A 24,359-nucleotide genomic window follows, 5' to 3' on the forward strand; every position below is an offset into this window, starting at 1 on the left:
ATCACATCTGTTACATTTGTAATTAGCATGGCTATAGGAGTGGGGAGGGGAGGTATGCACCCCTCTCTGGATGTTCTCTCCCCACTAGACACCATTGCATCACTGAGAGGTACGGATCCATCTTAGATCCATCCTAACCGTGAATACAGATTGCGTATGTGGCCTGGAGCCCACAGTATAATGTTTATGTGGTGTGTGAAAGAGACCTGGGAGGATTCCCCATGATTCACGATGGTCCTGAGTGATGGGTGTGGAGGAACATTTTTAAAAAGAAATCCTTGTTTGTCCCTTGGGATTTTTCACACTTCTTAGCCGACAACACGGTATTTTACTTGTCCCATATAAAGCTGTCAGTGTGTGCGTAATATGTGTGTCTTCAAGACGCTAAGCAGAGGATGAGAACAATCGCTGGAGGGAGAAAAACACATTTGAATGAGAATGTGCAGAGGGGATGCTTCTCGAGGATCCCTGGCCCCTGCTTCTATGCCGAGGACTTCTCACACGTTTTTTTTTCTTTCTGCGTGTTATCTCACACCGTTGGTAGATTGCGCTGAATGTTTCATCTGTATATAAAAATTAAAAATTCAAACAAAAATCTGGCCCACATGAAGAACAGGCCCTTTGGGCATATGGTTCATTATGCATATTCGTTTAATTACTAAAACACTTGTGATGGCTTTTCTGCCCTTGCTTTCAACTTCCAAAGTTGGAGCTCTTCTATTGCTCAGAAAATGCGGTGCAGAATTCTGTTTTGAAGTGGGTGTGTGTATGGGGGGGGGGGGAATAAAACCCTTTGAAGAAATGATGTAGTTCACTCAGAAGAGGAAGGTTTCTCGATATGAAGCTGATGGTCGCTGACATCCCTCCCTCCTCTTGCTTCTCAAGCAACTTCCTCTCTCCCCTGCAGGTCCCAATACAGCCCCCCTCCCCCAACCCAGGACTGCTCTTATAGTGGTTAGTTCACATAGATGTGAGCTGGGAGGTAAGGTGAGACTAAGGATGTAGGTCTCCAGCATGTTCCCTCTGAGAAACAGGGGAATGGGATGGCGGAGCTGTCTACATTTTATTGGTTAGAAGGTGGCTGCTATGAAAATGTGGCTTTAATTGATTTTTCAGGGCAAACAGGTGGTGATGGTTTAGACATTCCCTGGTCTCGGTGCCACTCCTAATTTGAGGCCGTACATAGAATAGCTTTATTAAAATAAACAATCTCCTGGCTCTGCTGTTACCTAGACATCTGCCTCTCGGCTTTTAGAGACCCTCTGGAAATATTTTCATTTTGTGACCCTTTCAAAAGTTTTAGTTTCCAAGCTAGTTGAGAAGGGACTTTATTTTTTAATTCTTGCAATTAAACAGAGTATTTTTTCCTTCTTTAGTGTAACACATTAGATAGATTTCAGAAGATGTATAAATAGGATCATTGTTGTCTCTGTGGGTTTCAGCAAAGGCACATTGTATTTACATGATGCAACAGACGTTCAACATGCTAGGCCACAAGGTGAATATTCTGTTTGGCTTTGACTTGAAATTTCATGTTAGTGAAAAAATAATTTTGGGGTTGAATATACACAGGGGTATGAGAGCTGTCTTGTAAGACCTTTTGGATTTCTTCCTGATTTACAAGGATATCTGAACCTTAGGAATTTCCCTGAGCTCCTGTTGATGAGAAGAGCTTGAAAATGTCTCAGTGTACCTGCCTGAGAATGGTGATTGCAAATCTTGACAGCATCTTTGCCTTCAGTGGCAGGCATGGGTGGCTCTGATGGGAAGCACAAGTTTGCTATTCAATTAAGCAAATCAGTACTGGAAGAGAGGCCCTCCAACACCTGCTTGGTGGGACTGCTAAAGGAATTCTACTTTGTTATAAACAGCATCTCTCATTCCTCACTCTGGGAGAGGTTCTAGGAGTTAGAGCACCTGAGGTTGCTTTCAGCAGCATGCACTTATCCTGAGCAGGTTTCGAATGAATGCTACACAGTCCTGATGCTTTCAGTTCCAGAAACAGAGGCGCAAGTGCGGATAACTCAAATGTGCATAACTCAACAGAGGGGACCCATTTGCTCTAGTGACATATTGCTGCTAATCCACTCCACTTAGTTAATATTAGACACCCTCCACACATGAATACAAAGAACTGTGAATGGTTGAACTTCAGTCAGAGTTACTGTGTGTTGTTCTCTGACACTGTATAGAGAGCTCCTTTCACAGCAAACCTTGATGGAGTCTGGTTAGAGTATGCCTCTTTCCTCCTCAATTATGGAGGATCCCAAACAGCCCATAATAATGCTTCAGAAAGGAGTTGAGAACCTCACAAGTTCATGCAATGAAACTTTTTTTTTCTTTCTTAACCTCTTCAGATACTCAGCTGTATAGAAGGATAAATAGAGGAATTTCTAGCCCCCTTCTTTGATGAGAGTAGAGAACTTGCTGCTAATGATGGAAAACGTATTTCCCCAAATCAGGCTTTCATCTGTTCACTCACAGGCTTTGACACAAATGTATAATGAGAAATGTATTGTCTGATTGTAGCCTTTATATTATGATGATTACAAGGGGATAGCCAACCGTTATTGCTCATTGGATGCATCTTTTCTTTCATTTAATTTAGTGCTTTGTACTTTACAAGCACGTTGCCCGTCCTTTGTGCACAGTGTGGAGATTGTTTTCAGGCTTGGGTGACATGGAAAAAAATCAAGAAATGTAAAGTACATAAGGACTGTAAATGACATGCAAACATCCAAGTGATGTTATTTTCAGAGAAGGAACGTGGGAAGACTATTAGCAATGAGGCGGGTGTGGTGGCATGTTCCTGTAAGCCAGCATGTGGAAAGGGCATGGATGATGTGAATAGGTGATTAACTCTGAGTCACCAGCAGTGCACTGGTGTTGCATCAGGAAAGACATCAAAACATTTCCCCTCAGGGTCATTTAACCAAGGGAGAGTCCAGATCTGAATTCTCTAGTTCATGCTTCCTGTGTCTGCTGTCCTCTATCCTGTTAAATCTGAATTTATAGCTGTATCCATATCTTTGTCTATCCCTATGTGTCTGTCTGAAATGGGATACTTTACTGAAATCTTGAACAGAGATAAATACATGGATGAATACATACATACATACATACATCCATACATAAGGGATGAAATCACTAACTTTAACTGATCCCATCTGATCTAGATCACAAATGACAATGTTTATCAACCAATATCAAAAAATGGTTGCTTTAAACTTCCCTGGTAGGAAGTTGCTTTCAATGTCTGTGTTTGAAACTTTGAGTAAATGATACACATGTATCGACCGGGTCAGGGGCATGGGAAATCCCTAATGTAAGATTGCAGCTACACATTAGCTTAGGTTGTAAAAGCTGATCACATAGAAATCCAAGGGAAGTAAGGTTGATTGTTAAATTGTTCCCTTAAAGGCAAGTTAAACAAATAGGCCGAGTCAACAGGAGGAGAGCAGTTTTAAGCCTAAGTGATTGCAAAGTGTACTGTTAACTTTGGCTGTATGATCCAACTCAAGTTGTAGTCTCTTAGAATGAAAGAGCTATTGTGAGAATTCTGCATCTCCACAGGCAGGCAGAGACATACTACTGCTAATTTGAGGCTAGCTGGGTCTGTATGGTAAAGTTCCAGTCCAGATAGGGTGACAGAGTCCAGCCTTAGTATAGAAATGGCCATTCCATGGAATGATTAAGGGGAAGGTTTTTTGTTTGTTTGTTTGTTTGTTTTGTTTTGTTTTTAATTGTAGGGAGGGTGCAGGAGGCAGAGAAAGAGAGAAAGACAGGGGAGGGAGAGACAGCACAGTCACAGGCAACTGGAGAGGTCCAGAGTAGAGTGAGAAGGATGAAAGAACATGGCCAGCAGACTGAACAGTGAGCAGAGGTGTGTGTGTGTGTGTGTGTGTGTGAGTGAGAGAGACAGAGACAGAGAAGAAGAAGAAGAAGAAGAAGAAGAAGAAGAAGAAGAAGAAGAAGAAGAAGAAGAAGAAGAAGAAGAAGAATGAGTAGCTGTGGGAAGGAAAGCCCTGTAATCCATTCAAGTCCTGTACATTTCTTTCTTCTCTCCATCTTTTAAATGCTTAGAGGGCTGGCAATGAGAGGCTTGAATGATAATTACATAATGCTAGAAATGGACCTCTAGAGTTCTGGATGGTCTCTGTCCCTCACCTGGGATTTTCACACATTTATCCATTTTACCTATTTGATCCCTATGGTCATTCTGTTCCAGAACCTTGCCAGTGAGTTGTTTCATTCATATATATATATATATATATATATATATATATATATATATGTATGTATATATACACATACATATACATACATACACACATATACACACAAATATATGGAACAAATATATATATATATATATATATATATATATATATATATATATATGTGTGTGTGTGTGTGTGTGTGTGTGTGTGTGTGTTTTCTGAAGTAGACTAAAGTGGCCAGGGCTTTATGGGTTAATGATGTATGTTTTCCATGAAAAGGAAGGCTTCCATGGTCAAGCCAGTTTGAGAAATAATGTCAGGGTTGAGCTGTATGTAATTATTGTGGTGGGATCCTTATCTTTTCTCCATTCCTAGAAGTGTATTGAGTGGTATTAATTCCTATGTTGATGCTGATTTTGCCACTAGTGCCTATGCCTGCCTCCTGTATTCACCATTGCCTAATTTTGGAAAGCCTATAGAAAAAATCATTTGAGATTTTGCTGTTTTCTGTAACATGAAGAACAATTCAGCCAGCATTAGTCTTGATGCTGATACTGTTCTGCAAGTTATTTTATTTAGCTATTTTATTCTAGTTACACTCTATTCCAATTGAGTGTAGATTGTACAAAATAGATTTTGATCAATTTTGCATTTGGCTATTATTATTAATAATAATATAATTAGTATTTTTCTTAAATATTGGTATATATGTCATCTAGTGGCCATGTGGAAAAGTTGAGACATATGGTTTCAGTGTAGAGACTGAAAAGCAGCATTCAGGAGCTTTTTTAAAAATGCAATTTCTCAATACCTTTCATCAAACCTTTAGAGTCAGGAACTCTGGGAGTTGAACTCACATTTTGTTTACATAGTTTTCCATGTGGGTTTTTTTTTTTTAGGTTTATACTGACTACTTTAGGATATGGAATTTATAGAACTTCATGTACACATATATTGTTTGATTAGGTAATGTTCATCATGTTCTACGTTATAGATAATCACCATCCAGGCTTTATGGGTCAATGCATATACTCTATTATTCTGTTGCATATATTTCTTGGTTGAAAAGGTATTGAAATTTATGTCCCATTTTGGCCAGACCACTCCAAAGTCTTTCATTCTTTGCATGTTAACCAGTAGTGAATCTCTGTATTAATATCAATTTATTGGAAAAAGAGTTTTTCTGATCACAGTTGAGAAATGCTTTAATACATGTATGTAAAGATAAATCATGAGTCCATTAAATACTATGATGTTCATTTAGCAAAATAATGTAAGTAAGTTCTCTCCTTGACCCAATTAGACACAGATTCCTGGCATCTTTACTAGTGCCAGACATGAGCTCCTTCTTTGGACTTGCCCTGAAATATAATTTTAAAGAGTCATTGGTTATTTCCATAACAATTGTGCCACAATCGCACTAGTGGGCATAGCTTACCAAGCTGATCATTATTGTAGCTCACGTGGTTCAAAGATAGGTAACATTAAAGGTCATTTTTTCTAACTCATTAGAATGCATAGTTCTTTCTCACAATGTGAAAGCTAGTCAATGAAAGTTAACCTTCCAACTCATTACAAGCTTACTTTCTTAATAGTCTATGAATCAATTATATGGTATCTTCAACAATAGTATCTTAATATCAAGTGCTAGAGGTAACCAAAGTCAGTGGCAATGGCTTGTCATGTGTGGTGGTAGTATGGGGAGTGTAGCATGATCCCACTGACCAAGAATTAAAAGAGGTAAAACATTCATTTCTATCATGTGGGCCTTTTATTTGATACCCTACGATGTCTAGGAAAGCTCTCATTATGCCATCACAGTAATCTTTCTTGAGTAGAAGACAAGCTATATTCGTCTCCTGTTTATAGCTATTTGTATGACAGTCTGGCTACTTCCTTTAGAATAAAAGTCACAGTTCTAATGCCCATTGACAAAACCCTTAAGAAATTGGTTCTGTGTCGTTACTTTCTGAACATTCATATTCTCCTCAGACACCTTTGGATATACTAAGTAATAGACTTTTCTCACTTTTGGAATTTGTGAGCACCCACACTTCCTTCAAAGCCGTGGATGTCATTGAATGGATCTCTCTATAAGACCTTCCCTGACTGACCACTTAAAATTGCAAAGCCTGCCTTGCTGATGGCCCTGCCTTTTTTGTTCCTGTTTCTGTTTACTTTTTGGTGGTGGTGGTGTGGTCGTCTTCTTCTTCTTCTTCTTCTTCTTCTTCTTCTTCTTCTTCTTCTTCTTCTTCTTCTTCTTCTTCTTCTTCTTCTTCTTTTTCTTCTTCTTCTTCTTCTTCTTCTTCTTCTTCTTCTCCTCCTCCTCCTCCTCCTCCTCCTCATCTTCCTCCTCTTCCACTTCTTCCTCCTCTTTCGTTCTCCTTCTCCCTCTCCTCTTCTTCTTCATTCTTTTACTTCTTATTCATCATCATCTATATGTTATAACATATATAATGTTTTGTGATTTGTATTATATACATTATATTAATTGTATATGTTGTGTATTCCTGTATATTATATATAATATATTATAAGTCAGATGATAAAAGCTCCAAGTAAATGCCATGAGGATGGTCATTTCTGATTCAAGAATTTTTATTTTATTGTTACTGTGTGTGTATGTAATGGAGGAGAACATGCATGCCACAGCATGCATGTGAAGGTGAGAGGACCATTTTATGAAGCTGTTTCTCTCATTCAATCTTTGTGTTCATTCCAAAGGTGACACTTGTATCATTAGGCTTCATAACAAGTGCCTGCTGATCCGTCTTTCTGGCCCAAGGATGCCTTTTGTGTTTGTATCAATATTTCTTCCCTTTTATTCATTTTTGTCCAAATCAATGATATCCATTGCAAGTACCTAGCTAATCATAGCGGAAAGAATAATAAACAATACATTTATGCAGGAGGTAGACTTGTCCAAGCAGGCTGGGTTAGTGTGCAGCACTCAAGATTGGGTGAGAGAAAGGCACCGTAGAAGTAAAGAAATGCATCCGAATCGGAGGTGCTTGCTTTTAAAATCCAGAGAAGAGCACATTGATGAGCAAATCCCTAGCTGGCTACGTTTCAGCTCTTGCAGCTCACAGCCATACAATCTGGTGAGGAGCCTAGAATGTGTACTGGCAATTGGCTGGTAAAATACATTCAAGTATAGCTGGCTCACCCTGCTCTGCTAAGCTATAAAGTCTACAAGTCATTAGTATGCCAAGGAGCAGGAGAGCATTTTTTTTAACCAGGGATAGAACATTATAAGACCTGCTAGAGTTTTTTATTTTATTTTTTCTTGCTTTGTTGGGGATGTTCGTATATATGGCATATTTTTACCCCACACAAAACTTTGAAAACTGTATCACTATTATAAGTTTTGTTTAGGTTTATGTGTGTTTTTTCTACATGAGTAAGTGTATGTTTATCATTTGTATACCTGGTGACCTCAGAGTCTAGAAGAGGGTGTTAGGTCTCTTTGAACTAGAGTTACAGATGGGTGTGAACCATGGTGTGGATACTGGGAAATGAGCCTAGGTTCTCTCCAAGAGCATCCAATCCTCTTAACTACTAAGCCACCTCTCCAGCTCTAATATTATTATCTTAAGAATGACTTTGGGGGCTGGAGACATAGTACAGACATTTTATCCTAGAAAAAATCCTTATTTTTATTAATTTTCACCAATGCAGTATTTTTGAGTGTTATCAAGAAACACTTTTTCCTAGTTTTTGGATGCTCGCTACTTTGTAATCTATTGTCAGTTGTCAGAAAGAAATAATCTGAAGACAATGTCAATGGAGGAGTGGTAAAATGCTTTACAGGAATAGCTAAGCCATTAGACTTAATGCCGGGCGTGGTGGCACACGCCTTTAATCCCAGCACTTGGGAGGCAGAGGCAGGCGGATCTCTGAGTTCAAGGCCAGGCTGGTCTACAAAGTGAGTTTCAGGACAGCCAAGGCTACACAGAGAAACCCTGTCTCAGGAAAAAAAAAGTCTCAAGATCGATACTTAGAAGTAATCTGCTGGAGTTCGTAGAAACGATTAAGGTGGTCGTAGCCTTGGTGGCTGGATAGATGATTACTGAATTTGTTGAAAATTATTTTGTGTGGGATCATGTAGATATAGGCAGATTTGATTATTGGACACTTCCTGACGCAATACAATGTCCTCATGACATCCCTAAGGAAACAGCATCCAGCAGAGGCTAGTATGGGAGATTTGATCATGCCTCATGGTCATTCTAGAAAGTTCTTCATAAATAACTTAGAGATACTAAGTCCTGAAGGTATTTCAATCTCTATGATTTTCCCCAGAGTAATTTTGTTTCATTGTATACATACCCATATACATATATAATAGACATGTCAAATTTATATAAGTTGATGAATGAATTTATGAACATTTATTTATTGTGTATTATAGTGTGTAAATGTGTGTGTGTCGTTATGTGTGTGGAAATGTACATGACATAGCCTATATTTGCAGATCAGAGCTCATAAATGTTGCCTTTCTTCTTTCTTCATGTAGCTCCCATGCATTGAATTCAGGTTATCAGGCTTGGTGGCAACATCTTTAGTACTGAGCCGTGTCTCTGGATCCTGCAAATTAAATGTAAAGCAGAAATTATTTCTGGTAAAAAGAAAATTGAGGGGATTTCTTAGACATGGTTCAGAGCTCATCACATCTTCAGTTTATATAATGAAAGACACCAGTGAGATGTGTACAATGAAAGATAACCAGTGATATGTGCATAGCAGATTTGCTTTCCTGGTGTCATAAACCAAACTCCAAGTAAAAGTAATGGTGCTCGTATCATATATGTTATTGTATGTGCTGGGTTATGTTTGTTGACTTTATCCCAAAAGCATAGACTCATTCCTATATTTTCGGGATAAAGCCTACATGGCCATGGCGGATCATCACTTTGATGTGTTCTTAGATTCTGTTTTCAAGTCTTTCGCTGTGAATTTTTACATGTCTATTCATAGGGGAGACTGATTTGTGACTTTCTGTGTTGGATCTTGGTGTAATTAAGGTATCTAAGTAATTATGACCTTGTTTAAAAAAATAGGAAACTTTCCTTTCATTTACTTTTTTTGCAGAATAATTTGAGAAATATTGGCATTATTAACTCTTCTTTGAAGGTCTAGCTGACTTCGGAGCTAAACACGTCTGGTCTTCACTTTGTTTTTATGGTGGTGGGGGGGGCTGGTTGAGTGACTTTTAATTACTGCTTCTATTTCACTAGGGGTCATGGGTCTGTTTAAGTTGCTTAACTGACCTTGATTTAACTTCGGTAAGTGGTATATATCAAGAAGTGTATCCATTTCATTTTGGTTTTCCAGATTGGTGATGTGTGTGTGTGTGTGTGTGTATGTTGTATGTATGTATGTATGTACGTATGTAGTGTGTGTGTGTATGTGTGTGTGTGTATGTGTGTGTATACACACATACACACACACATATACACACGGGGAGGGAGGGAGGGAGGGAGGGAGGGAGGGAGGGAGGGAGGGAGGGAGAGAGAGAGAGATATTGTTAAAGCACAGCCTCATGATTCTCAGAATTTCCTTGGTGTCTGTTGTGATGATCCTCTTTTGTCTGTAATTTTATTAATTTAGACATTTTCTCTTTGTCTTTTAGTTAAGTTGACTAAGGATTTATCAATCTTTTTTTTTTTTTTTAAGATTTTATTTTATTATATGTAAGTACACTTTAGCTGTCTTCAGACACTCCAGAAGAGGGCGCCAGATCTCATTACGGATGGTTGTGAGCCACCATGTGGTTGCTGGGATTTGAACTCCGGACCTTCAGAAGAGCAGTCGGGTGCTCTTACCCACTGAGCCATCTCACCAGCCCCGGATTTATCAATCTTATTGATTTTTTTTCCCAAGGAACCAATTCTTTGTTTCATTGATTCTTTGTTGTTTTTCTATTTTATTGATTTTAGCCTTGAGTTTGATTACTTCTTGCTGTTTAATAATGTATTTTATCTCTTCATGTTAATTTTAAGTGTGTTCCTAAATTACTAACATGATAATCTCTCTAATTGTTTGATGTAAGCACGTAGTACTATGAACTTGCCTCTTAGAACCTCCTTCACTGGGTCCATAGGCTTAGGTATGTTTTGTTTTAATTTTCATTTGATTCTAATATGTTTATACTTTCTGTTCTTATTTCTGTCTTGACATTTTTTTTATTCAATAGTGAGTTACTCAGTTTCTATGAGTTTGTAAGCTTCCTGTTGTTTTTGTTGTTGGACATCAAGCTTTAATCCATGGTGGACAGACAGGGTCTGCTTTCAATTTTCTTATATCTTTTGAAACTTGCTTTGGATTAAGTTTGGAGAAAGTTCAGTGAGGTGCTGAGAAGAAGGTACATTCTTTTGTATTTAGATGGAATGTTCTCTAAATATTTGTGAGGTCCATTTGACTTATGATGTTATTTATCTCTATTATTTCTCTGACAGTTTTAGTCTGCATGACTGTTGGTATTGAAGACACTCCCTATCACTCTGTGTGGGTTAACATGTGTCTTTTGTTGTAGTAGTTTTTCATTTATAGAAGTGGGTGTCCTTATGACTAGTGCATAAATGTTTAGAATTGCAATATCCCCTTGGGAGATTTTTCTATAATGTGTATTTAGTGTCCTTCCTCATGTTTTCTAGTTCATTTGGATTGAAGCCTATATTGCCCCATATTAAAATCGCTACACCTGATTGGTTCTTATGTCCACTTGCTTGGAATTTTTTTTTCTTCCTTGCACTATGTCTAACCTTGATGTTAAGTTATGCTTACTGAATGCAACAGAAGAATGGATCCTGTTTTCAAATCTAATCTGCTGGTCTTCATTTTCATTGAATTTGAGGAATTGAGAACATTAATATTGAGAGTTACCCACAAGCGGTGTTAATTGATTCCTTTTATTTTGTTGTTATGGTGTGAGTTTTCCTCCTTTCTTAGTTTCCTCCTCCTCTTGATATATACTTTCCTTTCTTAGGAAAGTATAGAGGCCATAGGTTGTTTGGTAGAGGATGCTTCTGAAGGCTGGTGGGAAGAAGAGAGGAGTAGAGGTAGGCTATGAGAAAATGCTGAGTGGGACTTGAGGAAAGAGCTAAGGTGATGCTGTCCAGAGCAAGATGCTGGGTCCCCAGGGAGCTAGAGGTGTGGTGGGAAAAGGGAATCCTGCAAGTAGATTGAAGTAAGGGAAAACATAATCTGGAAAGACAGGGATAAAAGGGCCAGGAGGACCCTGGGTCCGAACTAAGAGTTGGAGTCTCCAGTGAAGGAAGCAAGGGTGCCTATAATCAGATAGTTAGCAGGCTGAGAGTGAGAATGCAGAGATTATGATGGAGGAGAGAAAGGATAGAGTGGATCACCTACCCGAAGGCCTGCCACATGTGGCCACTGGGAGTCCAAGGCAGAAAGTGTTTCTAGGTATCTGGTGCTGACAAAATAAAAAATAAGAAGGGCTAGAAGAGCTCAGATGATTCAAAGAAAGCAGGCAAGCTGGTTCCATACAATGATTACATAGAATCCCCAGGAATAGCGGTTGGGTGGGAGGAGAAAGAGTGTAGAGAATACAATGGAAGAAGGGAAGGAAAGTAAAAACCATTTATCTGAGTCCAAACTTGGTGTGGCTATTGGGGGTGTCAAATAGGGAGAATTTCTAGATATTGTCCTCTGACACAAAGGGATATAAAGAAGAGGGGAAAAACTGGATCCACCTTGAAATTGGGTGCAGACCATTGGGAGTGGAGGTAGGCTAGGAGAGGCTCCTAAGATAAGTCTGCTAAAGGGCTAGAAAAAGATTCAAGCTGTGTCTTATGTTCAAACCCTGTAAGAATAAGTAAGTATAATATTTAAAAGGTTTTGTTGGTGTCTCTTACCAGATTGGTGAAATTCTTCTTGTGCATAATTTGTAAGGAAAGATGGAAATTACATGTTTTCAAATGCATTGTTTTATCTATTAAAATAATGATATCTTTTCTTCTTTTATTCTGTCAAAATGGTCATTGACATTGTGTTTTGTATATTAAACTGCATTTTTCTTGTTTTGTTTTTTTGTACCTATCCCACTTAGTCTTGATGTTAGTGTCTTTTTCATATGGTTTCCCATATATTTCTTGATATTATATGCTAAGGGTGGGAGATTTTTGCATATACATCAGGTTGGCCATTTGGTTGTGATTTTTTTTTCTGGTAAGAATTTTGTTGGAATTGCGTATCACAGGAATAACAAATTCATACAATAACATCTGCAGGTTTCCTTGTGCTCTAATATTTCTTCTTTCAATGTTTAAGAAAAATTCAAGTGACATCATTTGCACTTTAGGTTTCCTCAGTGGAGGTTTCTTTATTTAATCATCAAGGCAATTTATTTTTCAGTTGTGTTAATCTTTATTTTGCTATAAATTTTTCCTTTATTTAATCTATTGATTTTTCCCATAGAGTTGTTTTTTATCTCTGCCATTTATGTTTATAATGATTAATACATTAACACTTAGTGCGATTATTGCATTTTGGATTTAAATGAGTATTTCATAATGCCATTATTGTATTTTGGATTTAAATGAATATTTCATTTTCCCCATTTCTGTGTGGTTTCTCCTTTATTTTACTTTTCTTTAAATTTACATTTAAATAACAGGCTTAAATCAATTTGTATTTGTGAGCATGTTTTTTCCCCCTTAACCCTTGATAGTCAGCTTAGAATCAATATCTATCACCTGCCAACATGATACATATAAATACTGTTTCATGTCTCTTGATTTGCCTAGCCTCCTTTTAAATTGAATTTTTAAGTTTTCTATTTAATACATTATAAACTCCATGAGATATTGTTAAAGTGCCTTGCTTTGAAGAGGCATATGTATCTTAAAATGCTACTTTACATTAGAATTTTTCTGTATCATTTTAGCAGTGTTATTACCAGTGCTACCACTGTGACTGCAATTGTTGTTGGGTCAAAAATCAGAAAATACACTAAGGACCCAAAGAATACTCAGTTCTGAAAGAAAAATATCATTACTAGGGTTTATTTGTTATATACATACATAATTGATATATCCATTATATGTAATTTATGTATCCAATTATATAAAATTATCCAATATATAATGTATATATAACTTGCATCAATATCTATATAGATAGATAGATAGATGATAGATGAATATCCAAGGAAACTTTGAAATGGAAAATGAAATAAATACATAAATAAAGGAAGAATGGTTCTTTGATCTATATGAAGTCATGTCTTACACAGAGATGTGCAAACACACACCTATAGTCACATGTTTTAAAATTCTGTTTTTTGTTTTTTTTAAGATTTATTTATTATTATATCTAAGTACACTGTAACTGTCTTCAGACACTCCAGAAGAGAGCATCAGATTTCGTTACAGATGGTTGTGAGCCACCAGGTGGTTGCTGGGATTTGAACTCTGGACCTTCGAAAGAGCAGTCGGTGCTCAAATTTTCTTACAACTATTTTCTGCTGACGTGGCTTATGAAATTTCAACAGCATGTTTGAAATGGAAGTAACCATGTAGAAATAAAAGAAAGGTGTCCATTGATATATAACTTTAGTTGCTAAAAGTGACTATAGGGGGATTTTTAAATTGACTACTTGTTTCTAATTATTAAAAGTCAAAATAGTAAAGATCATATATATGCAACTCTCACTGAAAAGAAAAATAGACTTATCATTTCAGCGTAAAAGAGGATTCCTGCAGTAGAAGGTAGAATATTGAAGGTACAAACCCTGAGGTTACAAGTATCACTGTCTTTTCAAAAATCCATAATTTCAATCAAAGTTTACATAGTTAAAATTATGTAACACATTCATTGAGGACAACCATTTGAATGGGGAGCTATAATGGGTAAAATGAATGTTCTCATTTTAGGCATAAAGAGAATGTAAGATTTTTATTGAATAAAATATTGTCATATCTCACAGGTTTTTAATTTATATTACTTGGATAATATCTGTGTACTTTTTAATGAGCACCCAAAGGGTCCTCATTTAAGAACAACTTTCCATTTTTAAGAGAAGATTGCTTTGGGGATATGTGGAATATAGCACAGGGAAGAGCTACCTAAAGTGTCTAATTTTTGAAAAATATAAATAGTCACAGAAGACTGACAAGAGAAAAATCTCAACTCTTGAAGGGGGAGGGGGGTCTATGTATTTGTGTCATCTTAAAACATCCGAGCATATAAACTATAACAGATGTCTTAAAGTTTTGAAGAATGCTTATGTGATGTCACAATGACACTAATTCCAAAATTGGAAAATAACAGAAATATCAAACAGTATATTTCATTGGAATCAATGGGAAACTGTTTTTGTTGTTCTTAGTGAATTCAGTTCAACAATATATATTAAGAGACTGTTGGTAGTTGGGTGTGGTGGCACATGCCTTTAATCCCAGCACTTGAGAGGCAGAGGCAGGTGGATTTCTGAGTTCGAGGCCAGCCTGGTCTACAAAGTGAGTTCCAGGACAGCCAGGGCTATATAGAGAAACTGTCTCGAAAAACAAAAACAAAAAAAGAGACCGTTGGACTTCAGTAAAGGGTTTTCCCAAGAAATTAAAGATTGTTTCAATCTTTTGTTTATGTTAATATATTCTATTAATATATTAAAATGAGAATAAAATCTTTCTTAAGAAAATGGCAAAACAAATAAAAAATAAATAAACCAAAACGGTTGACCAGCCACCATCCATTACTGATTTAATAAATAATACTCATTTTAAAAAGTCTCTTATTAGAATGAATGGACATCTTATTGCTTAAAATGTTTCATTAAATTTAACATAGATGGACCATCTAGAAACTGCCATATCCGGGAATCCATCCCATAATCAGCTTCCAAACGCAGACACCATTGCATACACTAGCAAGATTTTGCTGAAAGGACCCAGATATAGCTGTCTCTTGTGATACTATGCCGGGGCCTAGCAAACACAGAAGTGGATGCTCACAGTCAGCTATTGGATGAATCACAGGGCCCCCAATGGAGGAGCTAGAGAAAGTACCCAAGGAGCTAAAGGGATCTGCAACCCTATAGGAGGAACAACAATATGAACTAACCAGTACCCTGGAGCTCGTGTCTCTAGCTGCATATGTATCAGAAGATGGCCTAGTCAGCCATCAGTGGAAAGAGAGCCCCATTGGTTGTGCAAACTTTATATGCCTCAGTATAGGGGAACGCCAGAGCCAAGAAGTGGGAGTGGGTGGGGGAGCGGGTCGGGGACTTTTGGGATAGCATTGGAAATGTAAATGAAATAAATACCTAATTAAAAAAAAGATTAAAAAAATTTTAAATAGATACAAAGAAGTACCTTTAAAATATTTGATGGATATGTATTATAAAGTGAATATATGAATGTATTTTCTTATATTAAAACTAAATTATTTCTATATATTCTTAATGTAATATGATTTATTTAGTGGAAACTAAAAGCCAATATCATGCTTAATGATAGTCAATTAGAAAACCAGAACAATTTTTATTAAAGTTTGGAATTAGGCAATAATCTCTCCCCCAATATCTCTTTGTACATTGCTTTGTAGGGGCATTTAAACAAGAAAACCCAAGTTACAAATACAAAGAAACTGAAGATATTTCTTATTCATAGTTCATGTGAACACACATTAGGACCTCCCCACAAATAAGTAAAATATTATTTAAAACAAGAACAAAAAATCAACAAATTTGCTAATTTTAAAAATTAATACAACTGGGGGTGTGGTGGGAGGGGGTAGATGAATAACAGGGATAGGTGGGAGAATACCCTCTCAGAGAAAAAGGGGGTTAGGGATGGAATGAAGAACTCTTGGAGTGTTGGCAAAGAGGAGCAACATTTGGAATGTAAATAAATAAAACAATTAGAAAATATTTTTTAAAAATAGAAAAATATCACATATTCAAATTTGAGTTTTCATGTAAAGTATAAACATATATATATATATATATATATATATAAAATGTGTGTGTGTGCATGTGTACATACAGGTAAAAGAATAGAACAATATGTAATAGTTATATGTCTTTAAATTTTAGTAAAGAAAAAGTCTTCAGCTCTTACTTTTGCATAAGAAGTTTTTATATTTATGATAAATTATTCTATCTAGAGGTTTTTCCACATACTGGAAGCTATCACTTACAAACCCTGTGGCTCATCTCATAGATTGTGTGTCCAAGTGTGGTTCAAATATTGCAACAGTTGCCCCCCCCCCCAAAGCAGTCCTGAGTTCTCATAGTTTGTGTCCTTGGAGGTAGTGCCCCTGTTGCTTGCCTGTGTGTCTTAGACTGGGCTGTAGTTTAGGGCCTTGAGTTCTCACTTGCCTTTGCACAGCATGTCTCACAGCTGAGAGGGATTGGGCCATGTGCCTGCATATCTTGTAGTGCCTGCATATCTTGTATAACATCTATATTACCTGATTATTTTCTAAGAGCCCTACAATTTCATAACTTTCTCAGTTTTTTGGAAGCTTACGTGTATGTTAAATTGTATGTAGTTTGAAATTTTGTCAGCCATTATCCATAGTTCCAATTGTCTTTACTAATAGCCAGAATTGGCCATAACCAAGTTCTGTTTGTGCTTCTCATATACTCATGAGTGTGGCTCCATGAACCAAAGTGTAGTAACCTACCAGGGACCAGAGGTCACATCCTTAAAGAAAACCGAGTCTCCTTCCCCCGAAGCCATTGACTCTCCTTAGCTAGGGACTGGTTCATCAGTGTGGCAGTCTTTCCACATCCAGAAAACACTAATTTGCTCCAGTTCTCGCTGACCTCTGGCTCCTTTATTCAGTCTTTCCACCTCTTCTGCAATGGTCCCTGAGCTTTGGGGAAAGAGGCTGTGATACAGATGTTCTATTGTGTCTGAGTACTCCAATGATTGCTAGTCTCTGCATTTTGACCAGTTATTAGTTTCTGCATTAGCCAGTGTCACCTGAACAAAGAAACACCTCTGATGAGGTCTGAGAGCTATACTATAGCCAAGATCTGAATTTAGAGGGAAGTCTGAGACTTGTCCATTTAGCAGAATAATAGTAATAGGCTTATCCCTGAAGCCTATGATCTCTCCAACAATGGGTTCTTGCCTGATTTATATTACTAAAAAAGCATTTCCTCCTGTGTTGGGGATTATTTTAATCCATTAAGAGTGTAGTTGGTTACTCCTATAATATTTGTGCAACTATGGTATAGGCCTATTTTGTCAGCCCAGGCATTTTTCCCCCATAGGGTTAACACTTTGGATCAAATGTTAATGATTCTTTCCCTCTCAGCCTACATACCACTTTCCAGTACTTTGATATCCAGCCATCAGAGAGGATGCTTCCTTGTCAATCCCAACTTTATTTTTTCCATATCCTATGATATGGTGGTCTCAGCAATATGGCCTTACCATGAAGTTCTGGTTAGCAACAAGGAGTAGTTACAAGATTCCATACTATTGTGAGTGTCTCTGACATCCCTGGCCAAAAGCCTAGAAATTCCTCATACCCAACACTGGAGTTTATTTTTTAGCAACTTATGTCTTCTGGGAGAAACATTATCTCCAATGTAAGGACATTCTGCTTTTCTCTATCATCTGTCTGTCTGTCACGTGTCTGTCTGTCTGTCTGTCTGTCGTGTGTCTGTCTGTCTATCTATCTATCCATCTATCCATCCATCCATCTATCTATCTATCTATATATGTTCATCTATAATCTATTTATATATCAATCATTTATTATCTATAGCTTCTCAAGCAGTAGGTTTCATCTTTCAGTCATCCTCAGTTTCAGTTATTCTTTCCCCTAAACTCATTCTTTACTCTCTCCTCCCATCCCTCACCCCACTTAAACCTCCCTCTCCATTATGCTCCTTCTATCACTTGAGTTCTACTATTCACTCTTCCCTAAGATATCCCAAGCCCTTCAACACATGGTCTTTTTGAAATTCCATGCTTTCTACAGTAGTCACTCTGTATGAGAACAGAAAGGCCCCATGCCAGGGCAGTGGTCACTTCTGCATAAAAGTTAATAAACAACGGGGGGGGGGGTAGCCACAGAGGCAGCAGAGGGCCAAACTTATGCCTGCCTAAGAACCTAGAGATAGGTAACGCAGACAATAACAGCCAATCTGGAAATGCCTCTTGGAGGACACACTGGCTTAGGATCAAACCAATGGGATGCAAGTGGAGGGTTTAAAGGGTGCTCCCCTTTATTTTAATTAAATAAATTTAATAAGAATTAATAAAGGAGCTTGCTGCTTCATTCTCACCTGCTCCGAGAGTCTGAGCACCTTCTCACCCACTCCTACCAAGGGGGATGCTTGTCAGGGTGGAGTACTCAGGCAATGGTAAGCTAGGTTAAAATCATCAACCACATGAATGAGAACATGTACTATTTGGTTTTCTGGGTCTGGCTAGGTCACTTAGTGTCTTTCCATTTCTGTCCATTTACCTATACATTTTATCTTTCTTTACAGCTGAAAAGAATTTCACTTTGCAGAGGGAGCATGTTTGTTTTACTATTTTTTCATCACTTAAGGGTTCATCATCTAGGTCATTTTCATGTCCCAGATATTGTGAATAGATCAACTATGAACATGGTTAAGCATGTGTCTCTGTAATTGGAAATGCAGTCATTTGGGTATATGCCAGTAATGGTATAGTTTGGTTGTACATATTTCAAGTTTTTATTATTTTTTTCTTTTTGGAACTGCCACACCGTTGCTCATGGTAGCTGTACCCATTTGTGCCTTCACCCTTTTTGAACTATCCATAAATTTAATCCTTTTATGTCAATGATTTTAGCAATGTAAAATTCCCACCCTCTGTTTTACCCAATAGTCACTAAGTCTTTATTTGTCTTCCTGGTAGGTGTTTTTGGTCACCGTCTGGAATTTTGAACTCTACATGATCCCTCTGGCATTGTTGCTACTCTTTCTGTACAACTTCCTCAGACCCATGAAAGGGAAAGCCAGCAGCATCCAGGACAGCCAGGTAAGCAAAGATCCTCAGAGTTCTTCCAATGTCGTGGTGAGGAATAGAAGAGCATCCGTGCGTGAGTACCATGACTAAACCATGCTCCAGCCTACCCTTCCAGTCATACAGAATGAGATACAAGTCATTTTGCAGAGCTTGTGTTTTATTCCCCATAGTCTATATCTTCCTTTTTATGCTGTCTGATAGTCCCACATTTTAGTTCATGTTCTCAATAAGACAGGGACCCTCTGGATATTGACTGTCATTTCCTCCCTAGAAATCTGTGCACCTATCTGGTTTTTGATAGGGTTCCTGGAAATTACCCTAAACACTAGAGGAAACACTTTGGTGGTTCCTTGGCCCCATCCAGGACACTGTAAAACTCTCTGGAAAACTGGGTTAGGCTATTCTTCACATTGAGGCTTCTCTAGGGATTTCCAACTTCCAGGGTGCTCAGCAAGTAGGTGGGACTAGCCCTCACCCTCTATTCCCATGTGCCATGATGTTTCCTATTAGCCATCAAAGTTTCTTTATGGGAAAAGGTACACATCCCTTCTAAAGGAAATCCATGGTGCCTATTTCACAGGCACTCCTGATACCCTTCGTCCATCCTGGCTGAGGGCATGTTTTTCTGTTTTAAGTGAACAGGGACTTGAATTTGATAGCCTGCTTTAGGATCTGACTTTCCCACTTCTGATTTAAGAAAACAGATTTTAAAAGCCAAAGCTCTAAAATGTCTGTGCCTGCTAAATTTCGTTCTAAAACCATCATAAACACATGAGTTTTTCCTTAATTCAAATGCAAATGACTGTCATATATGGTTTTATATTATCATATTTAAAAGCATTGTTAAAAGAATAGAATTTGAGGCACATTTGTGGCTTTATTTAGGGTGGAGCAAAGGAAGAAGAAGAGGCACATGGCAGAGGTAGACCCTTAAGAAATTCCAAAGTTTGCTTGTATTGGACTTTGATTTTATAACTATTACCTATCAATAAGATAGGAGAACTGACTAAGAAAAATGGATTTATAGTTTATTTGTATTTATAGACTAGATTTTATATGAATATAAATTAAGGAAACATCTCTAGTAGGGACAAATCTGTAATAGTAAATGTTGTCAACTCACATTGGTGCAACATTTAGCCAGGTTTTATTTTGCTACTGTGTATATGAGATCTTTTTTATTCTATGGATTTGTATGTATACAGCTGTGTTTACAGATGTTCATAAATATCTTGTTATGGGTAGGAATGCAAATTTTCATTGTTAAGAACTTACTTTATTTAAAAAACATATTCAAATCCACAACTATGAATGAGGCAAGAACTTCCACATTCATTTTGTCAAGGGTAGTACAATGAAGGTTTAGGGCCTTGGAGTGATGGCCCAAAATCAGAGGGACAAACTGTAGAAATCATGCCTCAAGATGATGGCATCTAACTCTCCCAACTATAACGGTGTTCAACCCTCACTTACCTGCACGCCACTAACCTTTCTTCATGGCATTCCTATCTATCTATTGGCTTTTATGAGACATGAATGGTGCCAATGGTGAATAAGCTAATCGCCTATACAGTCAGCGAGTGACTTACAGACTGGCAGCTGAAGCTAGGGAGGCTTATCAGAAGTGAGGAATCACCAGCCTGAGAGAAGTTACTTCATGACTACTTGGAGGGTTGTTGGAATAGAGTAGAGTACTCTGGTCACTTTATAGTCACTGCTTTTAACAGTTATAAAATAGAAAGTTGCTTGAAACTGGTAGAGCCATAGTGAATAGGAAGTCTGATCATCACATGATTAAGCAGAAATGTAAGTCTTCCAGTTGAAAAAGTCCCAGATTCTCTCTACTGGCTGTTCTTCCCCTGCTCCTGAGCCCAAATGATGTTTTTGTTTTGTTTTGTAATTTAGTCTCACTTTATATCCCTGATTGTCTCGGTGACAGCTGTACAGAGTCCAATCTTAAATTCACAGAGATCCTACTACCTCTGTCTCCAGAGCACTGGGAGGAAAGGCATGTGGCCTCATAGCTGACCAATGCTCACCTTTAGACATTGCAATTACATGATGTAAAAATTTCCTGTTACCCAGGAAGGCCATCTAAGCTGCTCTAACCAAACCCAGTAGCAACACAGCTGTGTCTAGCCCCTGTTCTAAAGACACACTCCTGTTAGTCAATATCAGAGTCTTTGGTTTCCTTCCCTTCTCTGTTCCTGCAACCACAAGGGGGAAAATGTAGCACTCTTAAAAAGGATTATATTTAAACAAATACATTTTCTACTGTAGACTGTTTCAGTAATGGCTGCAAAGGGAAAAGAATTGTCCTTATAACTGTAAGTATTTTCAGATTTAACATAGCAATTGGATTATCAGCCAGACAAGAACCAAACTGTTAACAGAAAGGATGAGTTGGCTATGCACTTTTAAAGGTAGATGCTGTCAAAGGACACTTGCACAATAGATTTATTTATACCTAGTGGTTTCAAGCAGATAATACATATTGTTTATAACCTTGCCACAGTGTCTCTGAGCTTTTAAAGTGTGACTTTTTACAAGAGAATAACGAGTTTCAGCTCTGAAAGAAAACTTAAAAATGCCTGTTTCATTTGCATTGGGTAATCCCAGTTGACTGTCAAACTCAATTAACAAGTTATGGGATTTCTTTTCAGGATAGCACAGACATAGAGGAGGAAGAGAAAGAGGAAGAAAAGGTAAGTGGTGTATTAAGTGTCAGTCCCTTAATAGGAACTAATGTTGGCCACACTGTGTTTTTCCAGGTTGTGCCTGTTTTTACTTTTTGTCCTTATATACTATTATATAAATATTATAATTTAAAAAGGATCAGCCTCTTGATTATATAAAATGATATGGCTATGACATCTACTTTTCTCAGATGTATATCATACTAGTAACAACCATCCTTCATATCTCAGTATGATTATTTTTAGTGACATTGATGATGATTTGTACACAGAGGTATTTAGTCTTTTCTAAGCATGTTAAAAGGGAGAAGGAAAGAGGGGGGTAAACCAGGAGCAAATCCCCGAACTTTTCTAAGAGTCAGGACACAAACCAAGAAGGTCCTTTCTCTGTCGCTGGGAAGAAAAGTCAAGAGCAAATCAAGGGATGTGGCTGCTCCTTTTAGGTTCGCATCCGCTCTGCGGGGTGGTCACCCACGTCGGAGCCTGTCACTTCCCCAGCTGTTGCTGGCAGCGTTCTCTGCTATATATCTGTGTACATCTGTCCTTTTCCTTCTCCTGGGACAATCTCTCAAATCTGCTGCTTCTGTTGTCATTACACTTCCAGGCAAGCCTTCTGGAACAAAGTGGAAAAAAAAAAAGTGAAGTACCAAATGAGAGGCTTTGAGCTTAATGGACTTCCAGTCCCTTAAAACCTGGGTGTGTGGGGGCCCATGCTGGTGGCAGGGAGGAGACTTGTAGGAGAAGAAAGGGCAGAAAGGAGGACCTGCAGAGCAAGTGTGCAATAGGAATGCCTTCAGAACAGACATCAGTTCAGAGATTGGTTCTGTGACACCAGAGCCTTGCAGTTAATTGAGGGGTCCAGATGGTTTTGCCCATTTGAAGCAAATGAGTGTTACAGAGTGAATCTTATCCGTCATCTAAAGGCGATCATTTTTAAAGACACAATAGAATAAAGCACAGTGTATTTTTAAAAATCATCTCTCTCCAGAATAGAAGTGATAGCTAATAAAAGCTTGTTTTGTTTTTTAATAATTATTGATTATCTGAATCAAGTGGTTTCTGAATGATCAAACCACTGAATGTTAGGCAAAGTTCAAGCTCAGCACACAGTGGAATGTTTTCCTAGATACTTACAAGTGGTTATTTTAAACCTGTTTGAGGCCACTGCCCTCTTGCACTTTTGACAACCAGCTGTATGTTAGAGCTCCTGTAACCTATCCCTAGGATTTAATAAGTTTCTAGAATTGCTCAAAAAACTCAGGAGAATACTTGCTTCCCCTTATTGGCTTATGGTAAATGATTCAACTTGGGAACAATCAAGTAGAAGAGATGCAGAAGGACTCATATGGGACAGGGTGTGGCGCTTCCACATTCCCTCTAGGCCCAGAAAATCCTTACATTTGTTGGCACAGAAGCCTCATGGCAATGGTTGGTGCTCTAGTAATGTGTATATGCATGTTTCTCTATCAATACAAGATTGATTAGGTAAGTCATTGGCCATTGGTGATAGTGGATTCTGTCTCTATGATTGGAGGGTCAGGAGCTTGGGTGGGGGTACCACAGATTTCAGTCCTATCATCAGATGCCTGATTCCTAGGGTGTGATGTTCCCCCAGCCAGGGGCTTTTCAGAAGAACCCCCCCCACCCTCACTTAATCTTGGGTGTGAAGGAAAGGGCCCTGTTCTGCAGCAACAGGTTCCCCTGCCACCTCTCTAGATCCAGACCTGTTTCAGGAACTAAAGACAAAACCCGAATATAAGAGAACACACTCCTGCCGCTCTTATCACTAGCAGAGCTCAAGAGCTTTAAGAGTTCTGGCCAACAGCCAGGACCCAAGGCAAAATATGTATTTCTTATTATATCACAATATCACACTAGGCAAAAATTAAAGTTTTTAAAAAACAGAGCTTAAAAGTGAGGCAGATTTTGTTTTATCTAAATCTGTTAAATGTGCCACCCATGAAATAGGACCACATTTACCCCCCAGGGACAGTTGTGATAGAATATCTTTAGCATATCACATTTTTGAAAGCTTCCAACAGGAGGGAATAGACCAATTTATGGTGGTGGTTCATAAGTGCAATCCCAGGGCTTGTGAAGCTGAGGCAGGAGGATTGCTGTGAGTTTGAGAACAGGCTGAGGTACAGATTGAGTTACTATATCAAACAATCCTACAGAAAACCCAAAAACACTTGATGTAAAAGTAGTTTGTGAACTCTCACTGGACAGGTGCAAAAAAATGGCTTCTTACCTGTAATAGGGCAGCAAGAGGGAGTGGAACAAACTCACCATGGTCAGACCTGTGACCCCAGTGGATTTATGGGAATTATTTTAGAACATGGGTGAGGAGTTACTTATAGGAGCCTGGGTTATCCCAAATCAGCTGCACTACTGAACACTTTTTCCCACACATAAATGACAACTTCCCCAAAGCTGCATAGGTGAACAACTCCTTACACTGA

General features: G+C 38.1%; 1 protein-coding gene across 4 annotated transcripts in view; it reads left to right on the forward strand.

The window, feature by feature from the left end:
* The window catches only part of Mctp2 (multiple C2 and transmembrane domain containing 2), a 238,613-nt gene that overhangs the window by 166,411 nt on the left and 47,843 nt on the right, over positions 1 to 24,359 (forward strand). For all 4 annotated transcript variants that reach the window (XM_085841642.1, XM_021166947.3, XM_029480148.2 and 1 more), the window contains 2 exons: positions 19,091 to 19,213; positions 21,865 to 21,906. In XM_085841642.1, the coding sequence (XP_085697768.1) occupies positions 19,091 to 19,213; positions 21,865 to 21,906 (165 nt within the window). The remainder of the gene's footprint in view (positions 1 to 19,090; positions 19,214 to 21,864; positions 21,907 to 24,359) is intronic.

Source organism: Mus caroli, unplaced genomic scaffold, assembly GCF_978045245.1.
Source record: "Mus caroli unplaced genomic scaffold, Mus_caroli_1 scaffold_8, whole genome shotgun sequence".
Taxonomy (NCBI): Eukaryota; Metazoa; Chordata; class Mammalia; order Rodentia; family Muridae; genus Mus; species Mus caroli.